Source organism: Hippocampus comes, unplaced genomic scaffold, assembly GCF_001891065.2.
Source record: "Hippocampus comes isolate QL1 unplaced genomic scaffold, H_comes_QL1_v1.1 scaffold29, whole genome shotgun sequence".
NCBI classification, from domain to species: Eukaryota; Metazoa; Chordata; class Actinopteri; order Syngnathiformes; family Syngnathidae; genus Hippocampus; species Hippocampus comes.
Genome location: NW_017805820.1, coordinates 2,603,889 through 2,631,877, shown reverse-complemented (window position 1 = coordinate 2,631,877; position 27,989 = coordinate 2,603,889). Strand labels below are relative to the sequence as shown.

The window sequence follows — 27,989 nt, the reverse complement described above, 5'->3', positions numbered from 1 at the left end:
TCAGTACCTTTTACCGTTGGCTTTAATCCTCTCTGTACACTTGGTACCTGGCACCTCTGGTGGTCGTTCTGGATGTCCATCTCTCCTTTCTTGGGTATCCCCCTCAATGTGGATCACTGGCACATCCCTCGGGGCTCTTAAACGGGGTGTACTGCTGTCACCTGGCCCTGGTATAAACCCTGTTTGTTCTTGACTTGATCTACCCCAACTACAGTTAAAATGGGATTGTTTGAATCCCCTCCTTCTCTCACCAACAGGCATGTGTAAGTGTGGCCCATTTGTGCTTCCAGGAACCTCTCGCTGATCTCCAGCAGATGATTTGCCAATATCTACAATATCAGCTGCCAGGCGGTTAGCAAATTGCTCTATGTGTGGCTGAGGGTCTGCTGCAGCCTCCAGGTCGATACTGTCCTCTGGATCAACAATGATCTTGTTCTTCCGCATCAATGACTCAATAGAACTGGACCAGGTATCGTGGATCAGCATGTCAGTGATCTGGTCAGTCTTGCCTCTTTGATAGAGACATGAGTCTGATTTGCACAGTCCTGTTGCTGCCACTGAGTTGCGGGGGTAGATATTCAGGGTATCTCCATGAACATTTTGGGCAAACCCATCAAATGAATTGGCTTTAATGGGTGAGTTAACGGTCAGTCTTGAATCTGAGGAACGCCTGTCTGGGACTGATGACTGTCGTATGCAAAAGGGACTCCGGGGGGATGGCGGGAACAAGCTATTGCTCCACTCTTTAGTCTTGGCAATGCCGTGCTCTTTGTTTTCCTTGTCCATGTCCCGGAGCATAAACCTGTAGAACTCCTCTGTGATGCTCTCAGTGCTGGATTGTTTGGACAGGCAGGATGTCGTCCTGACATTAAGGTGACCATTTTTCTTGGATGCAGCCTGTTGCACAGCTGCCGCCAGGATGCTGCTGGCATTTTTCCCTGCGTAGTAGTCCAGAAGAAGGTCAAAGCCTCTGCCCTCAGTCTCCATCTGGTTGACCATGAACCGTGAAAATTCATCTGTGATACTCTCACAACTTGACTGCTTGGAAATAGAGCTACCGCGACTCAGGTTCTGGCCTAAACGACTACCGGGGCCTAGGGTATTTGGTGTACCCGAGGGGTCTCCGTCTTCCTCTGGAATGCTTTCATAACTCGAGGCCTTCCCACGGCTCCACCTCTCACACTGCAATCTGCTACGTGGCTGGCTTGTTTTGGATGTGTCCACCACATTAAGCTCAGGGCAGTTCATGATCCTGGCTGTGACTTCCGAGGCAAATAGGGCAAATGGGTCCTGCGATTCATCAAGGTTGACCGACTCATCAACCACGCGGTTCACCAGGCGCTCCATCAACTCTGGCTGCTCCTCTGTTTTCTTTTTAATCTCACTGAGGCGTGGTGCTCGATGTTTCTTGGAGGTGACATTGTTGCTCTGACTCTCTTTCCTTCTGAATACTGTTCGGCAAGCCGGGATAAAGAAAGCCTCTGGGCCCTCCGCTGATGTCCCTTTGAGGGCACAGAACCAGGGTTGCTTCCCGGTTGAATTTTCAAGATATATAGCAGCTAGTTCTGTGGCCATAGACACCACTGTAGCAGCCAAATCATCAGCATAGCAGGTAATGGGTGTCCTGCTCTCTGAGTCCATTCTCCAAGACAAAAGTGAACTGCAAGAGTTGAGTGAAGACTGTGGGGTGAGAGAAGACTGTCTGCTGTCATTTGCTGTCGCAAATCGGCCCCGCCTCTCTGTGCCATGAACTGGGATGTCACTCAAAGGGACTCTGACAGCAGTTGTATCATGGTGGCCACACCAGTCTTTTGTATGTAGGGCAGACTTCAACTGACTTTGTGCACAGCATGAGTGCTGTGGTTGCTCTTTGCTGTAAGTCGTAAAGAGAGATGTATTGACATCGCTTTCTTCAAGCGCATTTGTGCTAATTCCAGGAACCATGGTAAGACTATCTGTGCTTTGACGCATTCCACTGTGTTTTTCAGTGTTAGCGGATTGCCTGAAACTTGCTAAACCCTGTAACTGACTTAATGAGTCATTATTTCCCTTTGTGGGAACACACTGCTTGGAACAAGTACCAAGGTCCTGTGTCTCAAATGTCCCTTTATCACTTCTTGAAATGTGACTAATCTTTTTTTGTGCCTGGCAAAGAATCTCAAACAGCAAATTGTTTACACTGTCTTGCAGAAGAACCTGGAGGTGTGGTGCATCTTTCCCAGTCCCCTCCAATTCTTTTTTCCTTTTGGCTTTTTCTAAAGCATGCTTAAAAAGACTGTCGGCCATCTCATTGATTAATTCACTCACCTCACTTTCTTCAGTACACGATTTTTTCGGGCAAGTAATGCCATCAACTATCTTGTTATGTGTGGACTCCAAGAGGTCAGCTACACTCCGGTAGCCATGTGGATCTGTCAGCACCCCGGCTGCTTCCCTATGAAAGACTTCAGCGATGTTTGCACGGAATGCGTCAACACTGGTACCTTCTGCAACACTACAATGTAATGTGAAGGCTGCAGATGTTTGGGCAGCAGATATTAAACCCTGTGATGTTGTGTAGACTGCACTTAAATCTCTATCATTATTGCCACCCTCCCCTGATGCGTCCGTAAGCTCCAATGCTGCAACAGCACCAGCAACCTGAGCCATACTACAGATGGCTGAGGAGAAGGAGTAGTCGCTTTTCTCCTCCGGTTTCTCGAGCTCCGCTTCTGTGTCTTCTTCTGAAGTAGAATCCTGGGTGAGATGTCTCGCTAGCTGTGGGGATGTTATGGTGCCAATAACATTGGCAGCACAGGCCAAAGCCACCTCTACAGGTTTAGATGGAAGTCCTCCATTATGGTGAGGAATCTGGGCTTTCTTTTCTGGCATCTCAATGTCTTTGGTGGTAATATCCTGAACGGACACATTTGTCACCTGAGTCTCTGGCCACTCTGCATTTCCATCTGCACTGTCTGGGCTTTGAACTATGACAATTTTGGGGAGTTCAAAGGAGCAGGTCTGCAGTTGGGAAGGCTGTTTTCTTGGTGAGAGTGCTGTGATGGGGTGACATTGAGGATGTGGCACACTGACTGCAGCCTCAGAGATAAATGAGGTTTCATCTTGAGAAAGTCGTATGAAGGCATCTTGCAGGACTGACTCTGCCAGATTGGTGGCGTAGTAACCAGCTGATTCCTTTGTGTGCCGGCTGACCCGCTGATGTGCTTCTGTTTTCAAATCTGCACCCTCCCTTTTCTGATGATGAGCCAGCTGTCCCCTCTGACCCGTGACACCAGCATTGTTTTTCTGCGCAACCTCTACCAAGCTCTCTGTCTGTTCGCCAACCTCTGCCTCTGTTGAGAGAAAGAAAGAGTGGTAGAATCGTGAAAGGCCAGCAGATGTCCAATATCACATTAGATTAAGTGAGGTTGGACTTCAGTATGTTCAATATCTCTTATTCTAGTTGGGAGTCCTCAGTGGTGTAGAACGGTAAAAAAGTCTGGTCTCAGTGCTGGATTGTTTGGACAGGCAGGATGTCGTCCTGACATTAAGGTGACCATTTTTCTTGGATGCAGGCTGGTGCACAGCTGCCGCCAGGATGCTGCTGGCATTTTTCCCTGCGTAGTAGTCCAGAAGAAGGTCAAAGCCTCTGCCCTCAGTCTCCATCTGGTTGACCATGAACCGTGAAAATTCATCTGTGATACTCTCACAACTTGACTGCTTGGAAATAGAGCTACCGCGACTCAGGTTCTGGCCTAAACGACTACCGGGGCCTAGGGTATTTGGTGTACCCGAGGGGTCTCCGTCTTCCTCTGGAATGCTTTCATAACTCGAGGCCTTCCCACGGCTCCACCTCTCACACTGCAATCTGCTACGTGGCTGGCTTGTTTTGGATGTGTCCACCACATTAAGCTCAGGGCAGTTCATGATCCTGGCTGTGACTTCCGAGGCAAATAGGGCAAATGGGTCCTGCGATTCATCAAGGTTGACCGACTCATCAACCACGCGGTTCACCAGGCGCTCCATCAACTCTGGCTGCTCCTCTGTTTTCTTTTTAATCTCACTGAGGCGTGGTGCTCGATGTTTCTTGGAGGTGACATTGTTGCTCTGACTCTCTTTCCTTCTGAATACTGTTCGGCAAGCCGGGATAAAGAAAGCCTCTGGGCCCTCCGCTGATGTCCCTTTGAGGGCACAGAACCAGGGTTGCTTCCCGGTTGAATTTTCAAGATATATAGCAGCTAGTTCTGTGGCCATAGACACCACTGTAGCAGCCAAATCATCAGCATAGCAGGTAATGGGTGTCCTGCTCTCTGAGTCCATTCTCCAAGACAAAAGTGAACTGCAAGAGTTGAGTGAAGACTGTGGGGTGAGAGAAGACTGTCTGCTGTCATTTGCTGTCGCAAATCGGCCCCGCCTCTCTGTGCCATGAACTGGGATGTCACTCACAGGGACTCTGACAGCAGTTGTATCATGGTGGCCACACCAGTCTTTTGTATGTAGGGCAGACTTCAACTGACTTTGTGCACAGCATGAGTGCTGTGGTTGCTCTTTGCTGTAAGTCGTAAAGAGAGATGTACTGACATCGCTTTCTTCAAGCGCATTTGTGCTAATTCCAGGAACCATGGTAAGACTATCTGTGCTTTGACGCATTCCACTGTGTTTTTCAGTGTTAGCGGATTGCCTGAAACTTGCTAAACCCTGTAACTGACTTAATGAGTCATTATTTCCCTTTGTGGGAACACACTGCTTGGAACAAGTACCAAGGTCCTGTGTCTCAAATGTCCCTTTATCACTTCTTGAAATGTGACTAATCTTTTTTTGTGCCTGGCAAAGAATCTCAAACAGCAAATTGTTTACACTGTCTTGCAAAAGAACCTGGAGGTGTGGTGCATCTTTCCCAGTCCCCTCCAATTCTTTTTTCCTTTTGGCTTTTTCTAAAGCATGCTTAAAAAGACTGTCGGCCATCTCATTGATTAATTCACTCACCTCACTTTCTTCAGTACACGATTTTTTCGGGCAAGTAATGCCATCAACTATCTTGTTATGTGTGGACTCCAAGAGGTCAGCTACACTCCGGTAGCCATGTGGATCTGTCAGCACCCCGGCTGCTTCCCTATGAAAGACTTCAGCGATGTTTGCACGGAATGCGTCAACACTGGTACCTTCTGCAACACTACAATGTAATGTGAAGGCTGCAGATGTTTGGGCAGCAGATATTAAACCCTGTGATGTTGTGTAGACTGCACTTAAATCTCTATCATTATTGCCACCCTCCCCTGATGCGTCCGTAAGCTCCAATGCTGCAACAGCACCAGCAACCTGAGCCATACTACAGATGGCTGAGGAGAAGGAGTAGTCGCTTTTCTCCTCCGGTTTCTCGAGCTCCGCTTCTGTGTCTTCTTCTGAAGTAGAATCCTGGGTGAGATGTCTCGCTAGCTGTGGGGATGTTATGGTGCCAATAACATTGGCAGCACAGGCCAAAGCCACCTCTACAGGTTTAGATGGAAGTCCTCCATTATGGTGAGGAATCTGGGCTTTCTTTTCTGGCATCTCAATGTCTTTGGTGGTAATATCCTGAACGGACACATTTGTCACCTGAGTCTCTGGCCACTCTGCATTTCCATCTGCACTGTCTGGGCTTTGAACTATGACAATTTTGGGGAGTTCAAAGGAGCAGGTCTGCAGTTGGGAAGGCTGTTTTCTTGGTGAGAGTGCTGTGATGGGGTGACATTGAGGATGTGGCACACTGACTGCAGCCTCAGAGATAAATGAGGTTTCATCTTGAGAAAGTCGTATGAAGGCATCTTGCAGGACTGACTCTGCCAGATTGGTGGCGTAGTAACCAGCTGATTCCTTTGTGTGCCGGCTGACCCGCTGATGTGCTTCTGTTTTCAAATCTGCACCCTCCCTTTTCTGATGATGAGCCAGCTGTCCCCTCTGACCCGTGACACCAGCATTGTTTTTCTGCGCAACCTCTACCAAGCTCTCTGTCTGTTCGCCAACCTCTGCCTCTGTTGAGAGAAAGAAAGAGTGGTAGAATCGTGAAAGGCCAGCAGATGTCCAATATCACATTAGATTAAGTGAGGTTGGACTTCAGTATGTTCAATATCTCTTATTCTAGTTGGGAGTCCTCAGTGGTGTAGAACGGTAAAAAAGTCTGGTCAGTTTATAACTATTAGTTTACAAATTGTAACTGTCAACAGATTTCATTTTCGAGACCTAGCACATACAGACAGAAACATTGTGTAATATGTAGTTTTAAAATTTTAAGTACAATATAATTTTTGAAATTTGATATTCTGAAATGTTCTTCTTAATATGAAGCTGGCTAACCATCCCCACCCAGTCCTCAAACAGGCCACGCTCAGCCTTTTAGCGCAGAGCAACTTCCCGGAGTCTTCACGGAGACTTCAGGGTTGTCTACCGCTGACGAAGCTTCTGTGAGAGAAGCGAAACGTCCTTTTTTGTTTTTTGTTTTTTGTTTTTACCCACAGGTACAGATGACGACTGACAGAACCCTTTCTACGATGGAACTTTCCTGTACAACTGAGAGCCTCCACAAGCGAAATATGAAGCTGGGTTTTCAAGTGAAAAATGGCCTGATTTTGGAATATGTCCAATGACACGATAGGAGAATACGGTTCATCTAAATATTTCTTCCCTGTCTTACCTATCATAAGTTGTCCTGTTCAGAAGGAAGTTATTTTATTTAAATAAGTGGCCAATGTGATCGAAACAAAACCACACAAGCAGAGAGGGATATTCGGTAGCACGTCTGTCTCACAGCGCAGTGGTTCTGGGTTCATATCTTGGCTGTGGAATTATGCGCATTCATATGTCTGAATATGAATGGCTGTCTATGTGTGCCATCAAATAGACCAGTCCAGGTTGTAGCCTGCCTCTCACCAAAAGTTATCTAGTTTTGGCTCCAGTTACCTTTGATGTGGACCAGTGGTAAAGAAAATGGATGGATGGAAGGCAAAAACACAGTAATGGTGTTAAAAAGAATGAAAACAGAGAACATATTTGAAATGACGTATTCCGTCAGAATTTACCATTTCTAAAACCGTCATCTTCACTGTCATCTCCCATGTGTTCTGAAGCCGTCAGGAAGTCTTCCTCTATGGATGAAACTGAACGATTGGTGTCATCATCAACCCGTTGTCTGATTTGCCCTTGATGAAGCTGTCCTTCTTGTCCCCACTGGAAACCTGCAAGGAACCTGTTGATCTCAAAGATAATGCTGCTTGGTTGGATGAAGCGCTTTTGTCCTGATCGCTGAAGAAGGCACACCCCCATTCTTCTCTGCTGCTGTTGAGGACCAGAATAAAAAATAAAATAAAAAAATACAATAAACACAACTGTCTGTGTCTTATGTGTTATATTATTTTGTTATTTTGACTTCAAGCTGGCGGCGCGAGAATGGCTGCCTTTACAGCAGCTCCGATATTTTATTCTTGTACTTCTTTTCATAACTTTGCTGCTTTGAATTGGGAATTTCTCTATTGTAAGACTATTAAAGGTTTTCTTATATTATCTTATCTTATCTTAATATATCATATAGTTCTACATTTTTTTTTATTCACACAAATGGTTATTTTTCTTTCCGGTAAAAATCTCTTATCTCGCTGACAGTGTCAGCTGCCACTTCACCTTCTTCAGACCTGTCACTGCTTCCTGCTGATCCGGTCGAGGAACCTTCAAAATAAGGCTCCCAGACTTGATCAAAGCCGTGCTTTAGACATGTCACACCAGGAAGCAGTGACAGCTCTGACAAAGGCTGAAGTGACAGCTGAATCTGTCAGTAAGTTCAGAGATTTTTCTCTTTACTAGAAAAAAAAAAACATTTGTCTGGGAAAAAAACAACTTTGAACCTATTTTTAAAAACCAAAAGGCATGATCAACACCACATGGCATGACACTACACTATATGTCCCGATGGAAATATGCAGAGTGTTTCACGCTTCGGTTCTTTCTCATCTCAATCTCAAACACTTGGAAGGCCACGAAAACACCCAGATTTACCTGAGAAGGAGCTGTTGGGTGTGTTTGGCAAGTGTCGGATCCTTCAAGGCCATTGAAGAAGAGGATCTCATTTTCTTTGGGCCGGTGAGCAGTTAGTAATTCAACAAGCTTTGGCAGGTCTGGAGACACTAGTGCCAGTTTCTGTGGAGAAGAGCATGCAAAATGGCTTCTCAGCATTACCAGCGCATCTTGAACACTGATTGCTCGCTACGGCCACCGGGAGCAGTTATCAAACCTTCACATTACCGTATATAAACAAATCGACCATTATAATGACCTTATATGGAAACCATGGATACACGTTATTTGGATCTAACATGTGGTGTTAATATGTTTGTTTGTTTTTTTTTTCCAAGGGGTGAATAGGAGAAAAAACAACGAGGTTTTTGCTCACCTTAATGCTTTCGTCATCTCGACAATCTGTTTTCTGAGGGTCCAATTTCACAAAACACATCTGGAAAGGACACATGGAGACAAGGTAAGAAACATTTTTATTTTTTTTGCATTGTTTGCTCATGCACATTTCAGCATTTGACCACCAGTTAATGCAACCCCTAGCACCACTGCTCTTTCTTTGGTATAGAAAATTCAGGGTTATACTTTTTTCACAATGTCACTTGAGTTAAAAAAAACAAAACAAAAGACAAGCTGTCATGGTTGACAAAAGGGCTGTGAGGCAGTGGTTCCTTCCTTCATTTCCTTCTCTCCCGTTCTGTCATCCGTTCTTCATCTTTTATTTCCTATCTCACCCACCTTCGTCTCTAGCTACAGCCTTAATGGTCTATGATGGAGTCCTCATGTCAGCATGGGGAGCCAGGGACTGTTCACAAGGCTGGCAGTTTCATTCTTCAGCACACAGCCACTGATCTAAGGTGGCATAGTCAAGTACTTGCATGGCTAAATGGATGAAGTGAAGCTCCAGTGGAGGAGGAATTGGATGGGAGGGGGCTCCCAGTTGAGCTCGGCTGCGCAACATGAATCAGTTGGGGGTGCGATGATTTTTGTGTCGCAGTCACGACATTTCTATATGTGTCTGACATCTAAGTGCAACCATTCGAGTCATCTTGCAGAGAAGTGAGTCATGGAGTCTTTCCAATGCAAAACACGCACAGGTGGAATCCTGCTCGCTCTCATTTACTTCAATCATCATCTGCACCACCTGCATCAACCACCTCCTCTCCTCCAGGCGTACCAAAATAGATACATAGTTCCGAATAATTACACCTTGCCACGTCGCCAGTTTGAAAGTCTGCTTTCAACTTTTTCACAACATATCCTGCCTCACAGCTGGGATGCTCAAATGTTTTTCAAAAATGTTTTTTCACTTCTATTAAGCGGTGCTTGACTCAACAAGAAAGCCAAATATGTTACTTGAGTCATGTGGTCTTATAAAAAAATGTTCACAGAGATCAATTATAAATGAAGAATAAACATGCAGGGCTGGGTGCTATGGCCTTCAAATAAAATTGCCTTATTTTTTTCAACATACCGGTATATCCAATTTAAATCAATTGTTCGCCATTTCACTGACAGAAAAAACAAATGTCTTTCAAAAATTGTGTTTTCCCACCTTTTGGAATTCTCTTAAGTTCTCCTTTTACTCCAAAAACTGAAACAGTTTTTCCATCCATCCGATCATTTTTTGATACCGCTTATCCTTATTAGGGTCGCGAATGTGCTCGAGCCAATCCCCGCAAGCTTTGGGTGAGAGGCGGGTTACGACCAGGAGGGGATGCCGGCCAATCGCAAGAAACATTTTTTTTTCCAGCATTCCCCACACCCCAGCTTGAACCTAGATCACAGGTTATCAAACTCCGGTCTTTGAGGGCCACTATCCTGCAAAGAATTTTTAAACCATTTACACATGTGCATATAAAATCGAAATTTCATCCCTGCCTACACCTTACAAACTAAGGAGAGTGCTATTAAATGTGTTAAGAATAAAATATTCACATGTCCTTGATAGCGTCTGATGTGTTGGGTCTGTCTCATTGACAGACTGAGGCTGCTGTTGTCTTCTTCTCTGATCAAAACAATGTTGTCTTTTCCTCTGATCAAAACAATGTCTCCCCCTAGCGGATACTCCACAAATTGCGCCTTATTAAAATATTCATTCCGTGTCTTTTATGCATTTTTTTCACTTTTAAATTATCCTGCGGGCCTGATCGAACCTCCTTGGGGGCCGGTTCCGGCCCGCGGGCCGTATGTTTGACACCACAGTTTTAGATGTTTCCCTCCTCCAACACACTTGATTCTAATAATCAGTTCATCAGCAAGCTGCGGAGAAGCCTGAGAATGATCCTGATCATTTGAATCAGATAACATGCAGGATAGCGGCCCTCGAGGAGTTTGATACCTGTGACCTACATCGACAACAACATAATTGAAAAATGTGTTCTTTCCTTTACAGTTGATGTCAAATTAATTTCTTCCTTCTCATGGAAAAAACACTCCTTAGGAAATGAACATGTTCAAGAATTTAACGTAAAAATAAAGCGCTGTCAGACTGCACGGCACTGGTGCATGTCTGTTGCTAAAGACGTGTACAGGAGGTGTGAGGCAACCAGCAACATACCCGAAGCTATTATATTAATGCAGAATGTAGGTAAAAGCAGCAGGAGCCTCTGCTGGCACAAGAAGGAGCATTATTTGGAGGGAAAGAGCAGATGGTGAGTGAGTGCAAAAAATAGACTTACTGTAAGGTGAAAGACAAAATGTTTTGGACATTCTCGCCGTAGCAAATCAATGCCGGCATAAACAGTGTCGGGTTGGATGTTCTCTCTAAGAACTAAACCAACCCTCCGCCCCCCCTAAAAAAAAGGGCATCAAGTGTCTCCTTTGTCTTTGTGTTCCTACTAGATCTGAGAGGGCCAGAGTTCAGTGCTGTAAAATGTTACACACCTTTTTCAACTCATCTCACTTGCTCAGCCAATGTGTAATATTTGCTCTCTAAATTAATGATGAAAGACCTGGCTTTCTGCCCGTTAGTGTCATACCATGAAAAATGTAAAGCAGTTATATTTAGGGAAATAATTTACATAATATAAACACTTTATTCTGCCTGTCATCACCTCATCACTTCACTTGAAGAGAACGAGGCTTAAATAATTCATGTTTGACTTTGTGGAGGAGGAGAGGAGGGGTATATTTGACCTCATCAAACAATGAGGGCCAGAGGCAGTTGATAAGAGGTGTCGAGGGAAACGCCCTGATTCTATCAGTTTGACACCAGACGTACCAGACAAGAACAAGAACATTTGGTGTCGGACATTCTCTGACTTAAGAAGTGACCATGTTTCTTGTGTATGCAGTTTTCATGGACAGAAATATTCCACAAGCCCGAGTAAAATCTTTATAACGTAAAACTGGCCTGACCAGAGTGCATGTCGTGCAGAAGAGCGGTGTCGTGAAAGTAAGGTGAGTGCCTGACAGTTTTGGTGATGTACCTTCATCCATGTTTCTTTGAAGCGGAACAGTTCAGGCTGGTTTCCTTCAGCGTGGTGGTATAGTGCTATGTGCTACTTGCATGAGCTCATAAACAGTGACAATCGGGTTGGGCGATAAATCACTATGTTATGGCGATAGACACACGATCGATACCAATGGAAAAAAAATTCTGGAAGAAAAAAACACGACACGGCATTCAAGGCGCATCACATTTCTCTTTCAGCCACGTGGCTTGTTCGTGTTTATAGAGGAAACAGAAGCTCGGAAGACAAGTGAGAGCAAACCCTCGGCCTCCCCAAATTGTCGCCTTTGCAATTTCAATATTCTCCCACATTGCGATGTCGATTTGATTTTGATTCATTGTTCAGCCCTAACTACTAACCCAACAAAAGGAGAGATGAAAAGTAATATGGTATGCGTCTGAAACGTTGGGACAATTCACAATGGAAACATTAAAAACAAAAGAAGAAGAAAAAAAATATCTTTCTGAAGTGAAGGGAAAGTCACTGCTTGGTAGAATCTGGGCCAGTGCTCAAGTAATTGAGCCAACTTTAAGCCTGAGTACAGCATGGAATTTTACACCCTGCACATGTGTGTATCGTATGTGTGTCGTAGACCGCAGCATTCGAGGAAAACAGACTGGTTCTAATTGTTCGAGCATATTTACACATAAATCCTATTTTGTGTCAAATCTTCAACAACATGCACAGTGACCAGCTGCCAGTTTCCTTTCATCACATGCCCACAAATAAATCTCATGTTCCCCTTACAATAATGTATGCACAGACTTGGTCAATACACAAAACCATTACTGAACATTTCAGTCTCATTTGACACTCGAAGATTTGTCCTGCTCTCTCTGTCTCTCTCTCTCTCATCCTCCCACACGCAGCTGTTGCCCTTCTTTCTGTCTCCCTCTTGCTTTTACTGTGACTCCTGTTTACTTTCAAATCAAATCAAACTCCAGTATTTACTGTGCACTCGTGACGAGCACGCTCTTCTTTTGCCAGCTCAAATATAAACCTATACACCATATTAAACCAGTACTGCAGGTATTGGCAGCTTGTGAAAACAATTATAAAAGATGAGAGCGTGACATCTGACGTTTTTTTTTTCCAAACAGACTTATTTATGGGCTCCAACAGTCACAGCCAATTTGCTTTGCTCTCTTCACCCTGCATTCGCTCGCTGCATTCTTAGTGCCCCAGATTTGCGTTAAAACGGCATACTCAATCAATATGAAGATCTTTTGATTTTTTTTTTTAATTGAAAAAAACATGGTGGCTTTGCAAAAAAAAAAATCCTCATTAGTACACATCATGATTTAACAGTCAGTGTAATAAACTGCCGATGATATGAACACACACACACACACACACACACGGATAAACATATTGACTCTTATTGGTGTCAGGTATTAATGGAAAACATGCACATTATAGTTGAGCATTTAATTTGAGTTGGATTGATTACCGTTCAATAACCAATTTTATTGTTGTTTATGTGCTATTCTTTATCGGTTTAAAAAAAAACAAACAAACAACCAAACATTAAAAATTAAGTAATATCACACAAGCGGGATTTATGTTCATGCTCATCAACCTCCTATAAACGGATTCAGTAACTGGCTCGGTCATTGTCAAGGTAAAAGCAGATGTTTGCAAAAGTCTTATATTGATGACACAATTTAAATGATGACCTGATTATTAAAACTAGTTGATAATCGATTAGTTGTCGATTAATCTTGACACCTTTGGGTGAGTTGTAGTAGTAGTCAGGTATGCACCCAAACAAATGACGCGAGCTGTGGCAAGAGCCGAAAGTCACAACAAAAGAGTCACGGGTCAATTGGTAATTCAACTCAACGCTATTTATGTCGCGCTTTAACAGCAGCCGTAGCTGTGAACAAATCATACTTCTTCCTATTTTAACACAGATGAATCTGTCTTTCCTACGCGCTACCATTTCGAGCATTAAATTGAATCGCATGTATGTGTCACCTTCTTCCAAAAACAAAGCGAATATGGATGAACTCCTCAGCGCTTAGGCCCCCTTTACATTTGGCAATGCGCGCGGCGCTTGCGTACGCCCTAATCAAGTGTTGGATTTGACACCGCAGTCTAATTGGAGTCGTGCAGAAGTGGCGGCGCTGTCACCACTCCTACTTGTCCCCAGTTTGCCCCAATGCACATTGCACCGCACTCCTCCACGCTTCGGCTCAGTTTCGATATGCCAACCCCGTTCACGATGTATTATTAACAAATTTGGAATCATCCCTTGGGTTTTTCACAAGCTCTAAACATTACGCCGCTGAATAGATGATATGTCGTGATCATTTTGTTTGTGGTGTTTCAAAAATGTTTACGCTAGCGCCGCTTTACATGCGGGTTTGCGCCTGCCTTCCGGAACCAATATTTAAAGCGCACGATATCAGCCGGCGTAATTCATCTCAGGTACGTTGAATGATGGCGTACATGCTAAACTTGTTTGATTTTGATGATACTCCTCTCAGAAGGTGCAAAATGAACAACGGAGACATTTTGCGCATTTGTTAGATGCGGTCCTGCGTGCACTTGGTTAGTAAATCAGCTTCCACATTTATTTGGGTGAGTTGAACGTTGTGTACATTTTCCAAGTGCAAACCTAGTAAATCAGCCACTTAAAATTCAAACGGGATCATGCAATTCTTTTTTTTTTTTTTGTTTCCGTCCATGATTGTTTTCTATATGTGCGGTGTGATGGACTAGTGACCAATCCAAGGTGTACCTTGCCTGTCGCCCACTTTACCCTAAGTGGCATAGAAAATGGACAGCTTGAAAGAAGCCCAAGGTTTTCACTTGATCCTACTCTACTGGCTCGTTCCATAACAAAGCGCAGTGATAAATCGGGTCACAATCCAGCTTATAATGCAGGACTAGTATGTTCCGCACGAAGGCAGACATTAAGACTGAGGTTCCAGGCAAAGATGAGCATGTTTAAAATAACAAGATTCACCTTCCTGTCGTAAGTCAACGCTCCAGCTGTGGCTGATGGCATATTTATTCTGCTCTCTGGGCAAGGAATGGATATGTCACAACGTGGAGACTTGCTTGAATCCAATGACGAATGGATTGTTCTCCTCGAGCTTCCAAGCCCCGGAGGCCAAAGGATGTAAGCAATGGACGGTGTTAAAATAGGACATTCTGACAACGGCAAGAATCAAAAAAAAAAAAAAAAAAGAAAGCCCCGAATTTCTTTTTGTATGCTAGATATTCAATTTCCATGTCATAATAATATGAATCCATAATTGAGAGAGAATGCGATGATAGCAGTACACTACAGTGAAGTTAACTTTCTATTTGCCAAAGAGTAAAAAAAATACGTCGATGTCAAAATTCTCATGTCAAATATCTCTGGGTTGAGATGAGATTCAGTGCCATACAACATGAGTGACTGATTAAAGGAGACAACATCCTCGAGCCAGAGGTGGGTGAGGGGAAAACGGAAAATCGGAATGTTTTCATATTTTATGAAGCTCATAGTTTTTGCTTTCCGGCACTCACTCTTTTTTGAAAAATCTTTTTTAACCACTAAAAATATTGGAAGGTTGGAGTTAATTAGTGTACAAAATGAATAAAGCAAACAAACAAAATCCCTGCATCAATTGATTTATTCGGAGCAGTGGCAGCTGGTAGAATTTTCATGGGAGCGGAGCTCTAAAACACACGCACGCACACAGTACTTTGTTTTAATTGCAATTGTTTTTCAAATTGCGATTCCCTTACGAAAAAGTAGTAGATATGAAGTTTACTTTATCGAGCATACTCAAGTCTAGGTATTTAAAATGTACTTTTTCATGCTAAACGGGAACAAATTAAGTTTTAAAAGGATACTAAAAGTACCTGGCTGTATACTTTTCAGTACAAGACAAGTATACTCAAGCATACTCCTGTGAAGTTTATAAATAGTATTTGAAAAGTACACAGTATACGGCCTCCATTTAGTATTTAAAAAAAAGTTTACTTCTACGTGAATGTACTACTTTTTGCGAAGGGTTAGGAGTGGAACATATTGCAAAATCACTGTATGGTTTGGTTCATGTCTTGGGCTCATAGTTTTCGGCTCAGTTCCGTATGGGTTGGCTCAATTATGAAAAATCAATTAAGTCTGGCATAGTTAGGTTGAATGTAAAAGTACGAATTTATTTGTTCTGTTTTTCTACTTTCTCCTTTTCAGAATTTTTGCTGCTGTAAATTGCGAATTTCTCCATTGTGAGACAAAGAAAGCTTTTTCTTCTTCTTCTTCTTAAACCATTATTTTTAATGACTATTATTGTTGTTGTCGTATTTCATTTATTATTTTGTATTTCTACCTATTGCATAGCGGCATGATGGGTCAACTGGTTAGCACATCCACCTCGCAGTGCGAAGGTGCAGGTTGCGATCCAGGGTCCGGACTTCCTGTGTGGAGTTTACATGTGTGGGTTTTCTCCGGGTACTCCCGTTTTCCTCCCACATTCCAAAAACATGCACGGCAGGTTAATGGGGCACTCTAAATTGTCCCTAGGTGTGAGTGTGAGCGCGGATGGTTGTTGGTCTATGTGTGCCCTTGTGATTGGCCCGCAACCGGTTCAGGGTGTACCCCGCCTACTGCCCGATGACAGCTGGGATAGGCTCCAGCGTGTCAGCGACCCTCGTGAGGATAAGTGGACTCGAAAATGGATGGATGGATGGAACTATAGCATCTAGTGAGTTGAGAGCATTCACTGAGGTGAAAGTTATTGAAATGTATTTTAGTCAGAACAGTTTTCTAGGACCCAAAAAAATCCAGCCTTTTTGGAACGCTTGCAAATGTTTTACATCGATGAACTGAAATGACACATAAACGCACCCCTTGTGACGCTTGCGTTTTTTTGAAGACGTCAGGCCACTATTCGCACTATTCTGCTGCTGAACACGGCAGGTTTCAATTGCATGTGATAGTGTTTGATTCAGAGTTACAGTAATTTCACCCCTTGTGACGCTTGCGTTTTTTTGAAGACGTCACAGCTTTCATTGAAGGCCACTATTCGCACTATTCTGCAGAGTGAACACGGCAGGTTTCAACTGCATGTGATAGTGCTTGATTCAGAGTTACAGTAATTAAAGAAAATACATTCTCATTGCAAGCACCTTTTCTCCAAACAAATCAGAGGCAGCCATCAAAGCAATTGGGCCGATGATTGCCTTGTTCCATTCTTAACAGCGATCCACTGAACGTTAGCAATGTGGTGACACCGCAAAGAAAGCAGTGTGATAGCTTGTAGTAATAAGATTGCGGTTTAGGTGCCACGCTCCAATTCACTTCACAATCCATCTCTTACAATGTCTTTGTGTTTTCCACTCCGCCGGCTTTTCTGCTTTTGTTTGCAGTTCAGTTTTGTGAGTGAAACGCCAGAGACTGCATTATCAATTGCATGCCCCCCATTTGACTGATTGGCCTTGTAATGTGTCGACAGCCCGACAGAGAATTAAGTCAGAAGAGCAATTTATCGTTTCAAATTCTGAGAGTTGATGCGGTGGGAGGAGAGGTTGCATCTGTTTATGCTCACGTGAAAGGGAATCTGTTAGAAAGAAATGACCATGGACTGAAGGAAGCACAAAGCAAAAAGGAGAAGGACAGTCATGGCAAAAAGGGCAAATGTGATGACGCAATGACTTAAAATGGAAGTCAAAGCGACATACTAAATTCACATTGCGATCAATCCAGATGTGAGCTTAAGACGTATTTTTTTTTTTTTTAGAAAAGGGGGAAAGAATGAGATTTCAGGGCCAAAGGTGAGCAACTTCATTCCACCTCGAGGAGATGAAATGCAGTCTTATTATCAGGCTGCCGCTGTTGTGTGGGTCTTATTTATTAGGACGAGATTTCACATCATGTTATGAGAGACAGCGGCCTTTCACTCTGAGTAGCTATTTAAACTTTTATCTCCTTCAAAGGGAATTAAATAGAGTCCTCTGTGAAAAGGTCTTAAATATGACACTGCGATGAGACATCTTTTGTGTAAATGCATCTTATGAAGCCATATCAAGCCAGACATTTTGTTGATATCAAAGTTTGAAACACAGTTGCATTGCTTTAGATTGTATTGATTGCCTCTCGATTTCAAAAACGGCATATCAACATTCACCCTTCTCAAAAAAAATATGGATAATTCTGATTTTCATCAAGTTGACATCCAGGAGACATTCTGATAAGATGCCCGAGCCACCTCATCTGGCTCCTCTCAATTCGAGGGGCCCGCGACTTGACACATTAGTATGACAACACCCGCTCTCAACTCACCATGGGGACCTCTAGAGTGAAAGAGAGTCAAACCCCTCTCCAGAGGACTGGTAGCAGAGCCCAAGATATGATTGGAAGCGACTCCGACGATGTCGTATCGGAATTTCTTTGCCTTGCGCACTGGCGCAGAGGTAAAATTGCCCAAGAGCTAGCTTCTGTAGCCAAGGTCCCCGCCTTTGACCGCTGCCCAGTTCACAACGCACCTGACCCCTTTGGCAACTGCCATAGGTGGTGAACTCATGAGGCAGACCCACGTTGCCTTTTCGAGCTGTGCCCAGCTGGGCCCCGTAGGTGCAGGCTGAGCCACCGGGGGCACGCCAGCGAGCACCACCTCCAGGCCTGGCCCCAGGCAAACAAGGTCCATATATTGTACAGTGGTACCTCTGCTTACGAAATTAATTGGTTCCAGAAGAAATTTCTTCACTAGAAAATTTTTGTAAGTAGAGACGCGTTTTCCATGTAAATGCCCTAATCCGTTCCAAGCCCCCCCAAAATTCTGACATAAATGTTTTGTTAAGCATAAAAATGCATCAAAATATATAACATATACATGTTACAATTAGATTATTGCACAATAAATGAGAGTTGTGCATAATGTAAAAAAACTAAGAAAAGAGTAAAGAATAAAAATGATGGTCATTTAACTTGACTGCGTCCTCATCGTTTTTTTGCCCCCTTTAGTCCATGTTCTCTCTCAGAAGTGTTTTTCGCCTGGTGTTTTGTAAAGAATTGATCCGAGGACGTTTCCTTTTGTCGGCTTTGAACAATCCTTCGAAAATGTCCAAGGCCAACGTCAGCATCGTGAGCGATCGCCTTGACTGGTAAACACTTTTTCTGGATGATTCACGTTTACGTAAAACTATCCGAACGTATATCACACTATATCGAGTGTGTGCACGGCAAATGGAGTTGTCCTGAAACATCATCGTTTTGACAGTGAGAGTTAGAACTGTTGGCCCACTGTCGTTTGTGGCTTCCAGAACTTGAGGATTCCACATGAGAAGTGAACAGGTTCATCTATGTTGCCAAAAAGGGTGCACACGTTTCATCATTTACAGTCTGCTTCTCACCATGGTGCACCTGGTCTCTGTGTTGTCGTCCAGCAGGCCCATTCTACACAGAGCTTTGTTATTCCTCAGCCAATAGTCTGATGAGTCCAGCACACCGTTACCGCACAGAACCTGTAACAAAATCAATCACCTTTGATGTACAACACATAGGTGGACAACAATGACCATTTTGAATAGTTTTCATTCAAATGTGTAACACACGTTTTTTTTCCACATTCCAAATTAGAAATGTTTGTATTTGCACTTGTTTTATAGACATATATGTGTGTTGGCCACAGCTCATCAGAACTTGCAGTCCAATAATGAGACGGATATCAGGACATTCAAGCGGAAGGCAGTTCAGCTCGTGAGTTACAGGCAAGTATGCACAGTGAGTGTGATGGTAACTGCACAAAAATGTTCAGAGAAAGGTCAAATGAACCCAAACACACTGGAAATGGAAACTCAATTTAGCTTTCACCCCAGTCCAATGATCTATTCTGGCTGTGCTCCTCTCTCCCTGGAAGAGGGAGACGATACATCTATTGAGTTGACCTGAAGGCCCGGCGGTTGCGCTTATTGCGCTACCCCCAAAGGATGCAATGGAAAGGAGCCCCCAAACAGACCAACTGGCACAAAACTGGAATACACATTTCAAGAAGAATCCATGCAGCAGACAAAGAAAGGGCCCCACTGAGATGAGGATTGATTATTTTCCTCCATGACACTGTTTTTTCTTTCTTACCTTTTTACAAGCGCTGATGGTAGAGGCTACTGTGCTCTCTGTGCTGCTTCCGTCTACCTCCACAGATTCAGAGTCTTCAAACATGGCAGATGATTGGAAATTACTGTAAGACCCCCAAAAAAAAAATGTCAGAGCAAATTCTTGTCAAAATGTTGACTTGAGCAGTAAACTGCCTGCCACTTGTGTTCTAACTCACACTTCTCAAGCCAAGAAATGCAAGTTGGAGTCATATACAGTACTTTAAGAGTACTAACTGTCAGAACGCAGGTTACCGGGAATGGCATATGTGGGCCGCTTCCGTTGAGAAATTGGACAAGATATGATTGTTGATACGTTATTTTTAATGAACCAAGTGCCAGAAAACATATGAGATGATGTATCCTGATTTCAATGTAATCAGCGCTCATGACTCAAAAATAAGAAGAAGAAGAAAACAGCTCAAACCACGAATGGGAAGTATTTGCGTTTTGTTTTGTTTTTTTAGACCTTGTAACAGGTAACTGGCCCATGATGAGCACCAAATCTAAAAAGCGAGTGCAAGGAACTGAAAACCAAACAGCATTCCATTGTGTTTTCACTTGTGAAGGCAACACTTCATCACCAAGCCACCCAAAGTACTTTGCATTTGTAATTTGCCAATTACATTGAACCCCTATTTTTTTTAAATCCTTTTACCCATCCCGCATGCTTCAAACCCATTAAAACAAACTTCACCTGATTAAAACACACTCTTTAAGACACAGTCCAAACAAAAAAAAAATCGCTGCTATCATGTGTCTTTAAGAGGCAGGGGAGGGTGAGGTGGCGTGAAACTATGGTGGGTCTGCATGTGAATGTCTGGGTAGCTCTTGTAGGGTAAAAAAAAAAAAAATCCATTTGGAATGCTTTATCTGTTGAATGTCAGCTTTAAAACAACATAACAACCAAAGCTTCTTTGCAATTGCACTCACATGGAGCAATTTCACAGAGAAATAGGGCACGGGTGCTAATGGACAAGAGTGCGGTTGTCTTTCTGTACCTCACATATATCTAAGCTAATTGTAAGCTTTTTCCCTTAAAAAGCCTGAGGACCACCAACCATCTATTCGATCTCAGGGAACATTCCCCAGGGCAAATTATGGTGTCGGGGGAAAAAAAAACGACTGAGCTGGAAGTGCAGGGACAAGACGATGTACAGGAGATAAGTGGATCTGATGGGCTATTAAGTGCCTTCTCTGAGGCACACAACAAAACACCTGTCAAGAAGCGTGCAGACTTTTGCAGAGACTGCTGCTAGGAATGTGACATAAAGACAGTAAGACTTGTCTGCCATTGATATTTTACGCAGAGCAGATTCTTGTAGGAATAGCTGGTATTATTTTCTCTCTTTCTCAGCTGTTTTTGGAAACGAATAATTCCTTCTGTCTGCTGTCCTAATTTCCCATGTTTGTCTTTCAAGAAGCCAAGAGAGAGCGTGTGTCAATTTCAGATTTTTCCAATGGGGCAGTTTCAATTGCGTCCTTCCAACTTTGCGTGGTAACAGGTGGACAAATGCGATGTAAACAAAGAAAATAGTCCTAGTGATCCTTTCACTAATTAAATGTCACTTACAATCGTTTATAATGAGTCAGTTTTAAATGTATCTGTTAAGTCAGTTTATTTAGTCAATGTGGAGAAGACACAATTATTTCAAGGTCAGTCCTTGTGCTCAGTTTTTTTTTCTCTCTCTCATCACAGGAAGACAACTTAGACACACGGCTGATATTTTATTTCTGTAACCGAACCAGCCAGCCTACTCGTTTCGTCCCTTTGAGAGATACCTTTTTCAAATGGGCAAAACAATCAGTGCACTATGCATGCATAAGGCATTTTTTTCCATACACAGAGATGGAAAAATGAGGTTAATATGGAATCGAAAGAATAGAGAAGGAAGATTTCAGCCAGCAAACCAGTTATTGAACATCTTGTCAGGTGCCCCGGTGATGCTGGCTTTGAACACTTTGCATCATAATACGAGACACAACACGCAAAGGAAGGGCTTTCAAAGACTTCGCCCCAGTTTACACGCCAATTAAGTGCCGTCGCCTCATTAATTACAATACTGTAGCTATAAATGCGACAAAATGCTGCACTGTGTTAATCGTGCCAGTTGACAGTCTGCATTTTTGCAGGGTTTTTTTTTTTTTTTGAGCCCAAGAAAAACAATCTGCATTACCATGGTGTTTTCAGAAGGCACTTTGCGTCTGTCATGATGTCCAAACGGGCAAACCGTCCTCCACGGGTGAGAAAATTTCCTCCGAGAGGTTGTCCAAAAAGCACAGCACAAAAGCGTGACGGTGCCCGGGTCACTCTCCTGTCCACATGCGCGTCCCCTTTTTTTTTTTTTTTGAGCCCAAGAAAAACAATCTGCATTACCATGGTGTTTTCAGAAGGCACTTTGCGTCTGTCATGATGTCCAAACGGGCAAACCGTCCTCCACGGGTGAGAAAATTTCCTCCGAGAGGTTGTCCAAAAAGCACAGCACAAAAGCGTGACGGTGCCCGGGTCACTCTCCTGTCCACATGCGCGTCCCCGAGCGTCCAAGAAGTGAAAGTGTGAATTTCGTACCGCCTCGTCTAACACAACGAGCCCGGCGGTGTCAGCTGCACTTGTGACGTTCTTCTACCATCGCGCTAAGGTGCGCACGCGAGAAAGCCACGCACACGCGCCTTCGGGCACGCGTCACGGTTCCAACCGTGCGCGCGCACCTTGGCGCACGCGAGTTGCTGAAAGACCTCGAGCCGCGTCATGGATGACCTTTAAATGAATCGTTTGCAAAGACTAGCGGACCGTGATGAGTTTGATGAGTCACGTTGAAGGATTCGCAACAATAAATTAGATACCTTATGCAGATGACTTGTACGCTCTTGTTTATTCAATGAATGTGGGTTGCCTCGAACCACCAACATTTGACATCTGCGGAAAATTTTTTTTTTTTTTAGAAAAGGGGGAAAGAATGAGATTTCAGGGCCAAAGGTGAGCAACTTCATTCCACCTCGAGGAGATGAAATGCAGTCTTATTATCAGGCTGCCGCTGTTGTGTGGGTCTTATTTATTAGGACGAGATTTCACATTATGTTATGAGAGACAGCGGCCTTTCACTCTGAGTAGCTATTTAAACTTTTATCTCCTTCAAAGGGAATTAAATAGAGTCCTCTGTGAAAAGGTCTTAAATATGACACTGCGATGAGACATCTTTTGTGTAAATGCATCTTATGAAGCCATATCAAGCCAGACATTTTGTTGATATCAAAGTTTGAAACACAGTTGCATTGCTTTAGATTGTATTGATTGCCTCTCGATTTCAAAAACGGCATATCAACATTCACCCTTCTCAAAAAAAATATGGATAATTCTGATTTTCATCAAGTTGACATCCAGGAGACATTCTGATAAGATGCCCGAGCCACCTCATCTGGCTCCTCTCAATTCGAGGGGCCCGCGACTTGACACATTAGTATGACAACACCCCCTCTCAACTCACCATGGGGACCTCTAGAGTGAAAGAGAGTCAAACCCCTCTCCAGAGGACTGGTAGCAGAGCCCAAGATATGATTGGAAGCGACTCCGACGATGTCGTATCGGAATTTCTTTGCCTTGCGCACTGGCGCAGAGGTAAAATTGCCCAAGAGCTAGCTTCTGTAGCCAAGGTCCCCGCCTTTGACCGCTGCCCAGTTCACAACGCACCTGACCCCTTTGGCAACTGCCATAGGTGGTGAACTCATGAGGCAGACCCACGTTGCCTTTTCGAGCTGTGCCCAGCTGGGCCCCGTAGGTGCAGGCTGAGCCACCGGGGGCACGCCAGCGAGCACCACCTCCAGGCCTGGCCCCAGGCAAACAAGGTCCATATATTGTACAGTGGTACCTCTGCTTACGAAATTAATTGGTTCCAGAAGAAATTTCTTCACTAGAAAATTTTTGTAAGTAGAGACGCGTTTTCCATGTAAATGCCCTAATCCGTTCCAAGCCCCCCCAAAATTCTGACATAAATGTTTTGTTAAGCATAAAAATGCATCAAAATATATAACATATACATGTTACAATTAGATTATTGCACAATAAATGAGAGTTGTGCATAATGTAAAAAAACTAAGAAAAGAGTAAAGAATAAAAATGATGGTCATTTAACTTGACTGCGTCCTCATCGTTTTTTTGCCCCCTTTAGTCCATGTTCTCTCTCAGAAGTGTTTTTCGCCTGGTGTTTTGTAAAGAATTGATCCGAGGACGTTTCCTTTTGTCGGCTTTGAACAATCCTTCGAAAATGTCCAAGGCCAACGTCAGCATCGTGAGCGATCGCCTTGACTGGTAAACACTTTTTCTGGATGATTCACGTTTACGTAAAACTATCCGAACGTATATCACACTATATCGAGTGTGTGCACGGCAAATGGAGTTGTCCTGAAACATCATCGTTTTGACAGTGAGAGTTAGAACTGTTGGCCCACTGTCGTTTGTGGCTTCCAGAACTTGAGGATTCCACATGAGAAGTGAACAGGTTCATCTATGTTGCCAAAAAGGGTGCACACGTTTCATCATTTACAGTCTGCTTCTCACCATGGTGCACCTGGTCTCTGTGTTGTCGTCCAGCAGGCCCAGTCTACACAGAGCTTTGTTATTCCTCAGCCAATAGTCTGATGAGTCCAGCACACCGTTACCGCACAGAACCTGTAACAAAATCAATCACCTTTGATGTACAACACATAGGTGGACAACAATGACCATTTTGAATAGTTTTCATTCAAATGTGTAACACACGTTTTTTTTCCACATTCCAAATTAGAAATGTTTGTATTTGCACTTGTCTTATAGACATATATGTGTGTTGGCCACAGCTCATCAGATGCCAAAAAGGGTGCACATGTTTCATCATTTACAGTCTGCTTCTCACCATGGTGCAGCTGGTCTCTGTGTTGTCGTCCAGCAGGCCCAGTCTGCACAGAGCTTTGTTATTCCTCAGCCAATAGTCTGATGAGTCCAGCACACCGTTACCGCACAGAACCTGTCACAAAATCGATCACCTTTGATGTACAACACATAGGTGGACAACAATGACCATTTTGAATAGTTTTCATTCAAATGTGTAACACGTGTTTTTTTTCCACATTCCAAATTAGAAATGTTTGTATTTGCACTTGTCTTATAGACATATATGTGTGTTGGCCACAGCTCATCAGAACTTGCAGCCCAATAATGAGACGGATATCAGGACATTCAAGCGGAAGGCAGTTCAGCTCGTGAGTTACAGGCAAGTATGCACAGTGAGTGTGATGGTAACTGCACAAAAATGTTCAGAGAAAGGTCAAATGAACCCAAACACACTGGAAATGGAAACTCAATTTAGCTTTCACCCCAGTCCAATGATCTATTCTGGCTGTGCTCCTCTCTCCCTGGAAGAGGGAGACGATACATCTATTGAGTTGACCTGAAGGCCCGGCGGTTGCGCTTATTGCGCTACCCCCAAAGGATGCAATGGAAAGGAGCCCCCAAACAGACCAACTGGCACAAAACTGGAATACACATTTCAAGAAGAATCCATGCAGCAGACAAAGAAAGGGCCCCACTGAGATGAGGATTGATTATTTTCCTCCATGACACTGTTTTTTCTTTCTTACCTTTTTACAAGCGCTGATGGTAGAGGCTACTGTGCTCTCTGTGCTGCTTCCGTCTACCTCCACAGATTCAGAGTCTTCAAACATGGCAGATGATTGGAAATTACTGTAAGACCCCCAAAAAAAAAATGTCAGAGCAAATTCTTGTCAAAATGTTGACTTGAGCAGTAAACTGCCTGCCACTTGTGTTCTAACTCACACTTCTCAAGCCAAGAAATGCAAGTTGGAGTCATATACAGTACTTTAAGAGTACTAACTGTCAGAACGCAGGTTACCGGGAATGGCATATGTGGGCCGCTTCCGTTGAGAAATTGGACAAGATATGATTGTTGATACGTTATTTTTAATGAACCAAGTGCCAGAAAACATATGAGATGATGTATCCTGATTTCAATGTAATCAGCGCTCATGACTCAAAAATAAGAAGAAGAAGAAAACAGCTCAAACCACGAATGGGAAGTATTTGCGTTTTGTTTTGTTTTTTTAGACCTTGTAACAGGTAACTGGCCCATGATGAGCACCAAATCTAAAAAGCGAGTGCAAGGAACTGAAAACCAAACAGCATTCCATTGTGTTTTCACTTGTGAAGGCAACACTTCATCACCAAGCCACCCAAAGTACTTTGCATTTGTAATTTGCCAATTACATTGAACCCCTATTTTTTTTAAATCCTTTTACCCATCCCGCATGCTTCAAACCCATTAAAACAAACTTCACCTGATTAAAACACACTCTTTAAGACACAGTCCAAACAAAAAAAAAATCGCTGCTATCATGTGTCTTTAAGAGGCAGGGGAGGGTGAGGTGGCGTGAAACTATGGTGGGTCTGCATGTGAATGTCTGGGTAGCTCTTGTAGGGTAAAAAAAAAAAAAATCCATTTGGAATGCTTTATCTGTTGAATGTCAGCTTTAAAACAACATAACAACCAAAGCTTCTTTGCAATTGCACTCACATGGAGCAATTTCACAGAGAAATAGGGCACGGGTGCTAATGGACAAGAGTGCGGTTGTCTTTCTGTACCTCACATATATCTAAGCTAATTGTAAGCTTTTTCCCTTAAAAAGCCTGAGGACCACCAACCATCTATTCGATCTCAGGGAACATTCCCCAGGGCAAATTATGGTGTCGGGGGAAAAAAAAACGACTGAGCTGGAAGTGCAGGGACAAGACGATGTACAGGAGATAAGTGGATCTGATGGGCTATTAAGTGCCTTCTCTGAGGCACACAACAAAACACCTGTCAAGAAGCGTGCAGACTTTTGCAGAGACTGCTGCTAGGAATGTGACATAAAGACAGTAAGACTTGTCTGCCATTGATATTTTACGCAGAGCAGATTCTTGTAGGAATAGCTGGTATTATTTTCTCTCTTTCTCAGCTGTTTTTGGAAACGAATAATTCCTTCTGTCTGCTGTCCTAATTTCCCATGTTTGTCTTTCAAGAAGCCAAGAGAGAGCGTGTGTCAATTTCAGATTTTTCCAATGGGGCAGTTTCAATTGCGTCCTTCCAACTTTGCGTGGTAACAGGTGGACAAATGCGATGTAAACAAAGAAAATAGTCCTAGTGATCCTTTCACTAATTAAATGTCACTTACAATCGTTTATAATGAGTCAGTTTTAAATGTATCTGTTAAGTCAGTTTATTTAGTCAATGTGGAGAAGACACAATTATTTCAAGGTCAGTCCTTGTGCTCAGTTTTTTTTTCTCTCTCTCATCACAGGAAGACAACTTAGTGACACGGCTGATATTTTATTTCTGTAACCGAACCAGCCAGCCTACTCGTTTCGTCCCTTTGAAAGAGATACCTTTCAAATGGGCAAAACAATCAGTGCACTATGCATGCATAAGGCATTTTTTTCCATACACAGAGATGGAAAAATGAGGTTAATATGGAATCGAAAGAATAGAGAAGGAAGATTTCAGCCAGCAAACCAGTTATTGAACATCTTGTCAGGTGCCCCGGTGATGCTGGCTTTGAACACTTTGCATCATAATACGAGACACAACACGCAAAGGAAGGGCTTTCAAAGACTTCGCCCCAGTTTACACGCCAATTAAGTGCCGTCGCCTCATTAATTACAATACTGTAGCTATAAATGCGACAAAATGCTGCACTGTGTTAATCGTGCCAGTTGACAGTCTGCATTTTTGCAGGGTTTTTTTTTTTTTTTGAGCCCAAGAAAAACAATCTGCATTACCATGGTGTTTTCAGAAGGCACTTTGCGTCTGTCATGATGTCCAAACGGGCAAACCGTCCTCCACGGGTGAGAAAATTTCCTCCGAGAGGTTGTCCAAAAAGCACAGCACAAAAGCGTGACGGTGCCCGGGTCACTCTCCTGTCCACATGCGCGTCCCCGAGCGTCCAAGAAGTGAAAGTGTGAATTTCGTACCGCCTCGTCTAACACAACGAGCCCGGCGGTGTCAGCTGCACTTGTGACGTTCTTCTACCATCGCGCTAAGGTGCGCACGCGAGAAAGCCACGCACACGCGCCTTCGGGCACGCGTCACGGTTCCAACCGTGCGCGCGCACCTTGGCGCACGCGAGTTGCTGAAAGACCTCGAGCCGCGTCATGGATGACCTTTAAATGAATCGTTTGCAAAGACTAGCGGACCGTGATGAGTTTGATGAGTCACGTTGAAGGATTCGCAACAATAAATTAGATACCTTATGCAGATGACTTGTACGCTCTTGTTTATTCAATGAATGTGGGTTGCCTCGAACCACCAACATTTGACATCTGCGGAAAAAAATCAATAGATAGCCTTTTCATTACACTTTTTTTCCCCACAACAGAACCGCATTAGAGCTCTTCTC

At 43.5% G+C, this 27,989-nt stretch overlaps 1 protein-coding gene across 1 annotated transcript in view; it reads right to left on the bottom strand.

Moving 5' to 3' along the window:
• Positions 1–27,701, bottom strand: part of sphkap (SPHK1 interactor, AKAP domain containing) — a 34,817-nt gene extending 7,116 nt beyond the window's left edge. The window contains exons 1-8 of the mRNA XM_019886004.1: positions 27,373–27,701; positions 25,179–25,281; positions 24,455–24,565; positions 8,399–8,458; positions 8,005–8,145; positions 7,035–7,290; positions 3,512–5,990; positions 8–853 (exon numbers count right to left, since the gene is read on the bottom strand). Of these exons, the coding sequence (XP_019741563.1) occupies positions 8–853; positions 3,512–5,990; positions 7,035–7,290; positions 8,005–8,145; positions 8,399–8,458; positions 24,455–24,565; positions 25,179–25,281; positions 27,373–27,407 (4,031 nt within the window). The 5' untranslated portion in view covers positions 27,408–27,701. The remainder of the gene's footprint in view (positions 1–7; positions 854–3,511; positions 5,991–7,034; positions 7,291–8,004; positions 8,146–8,398; positions 8,459–24,454; positions 24,566–25,178; positions 25,282–27,372) is intronic.
• Between the last annotated feature and the right edge of the window lie 288 nt (positions 27,702–27,989).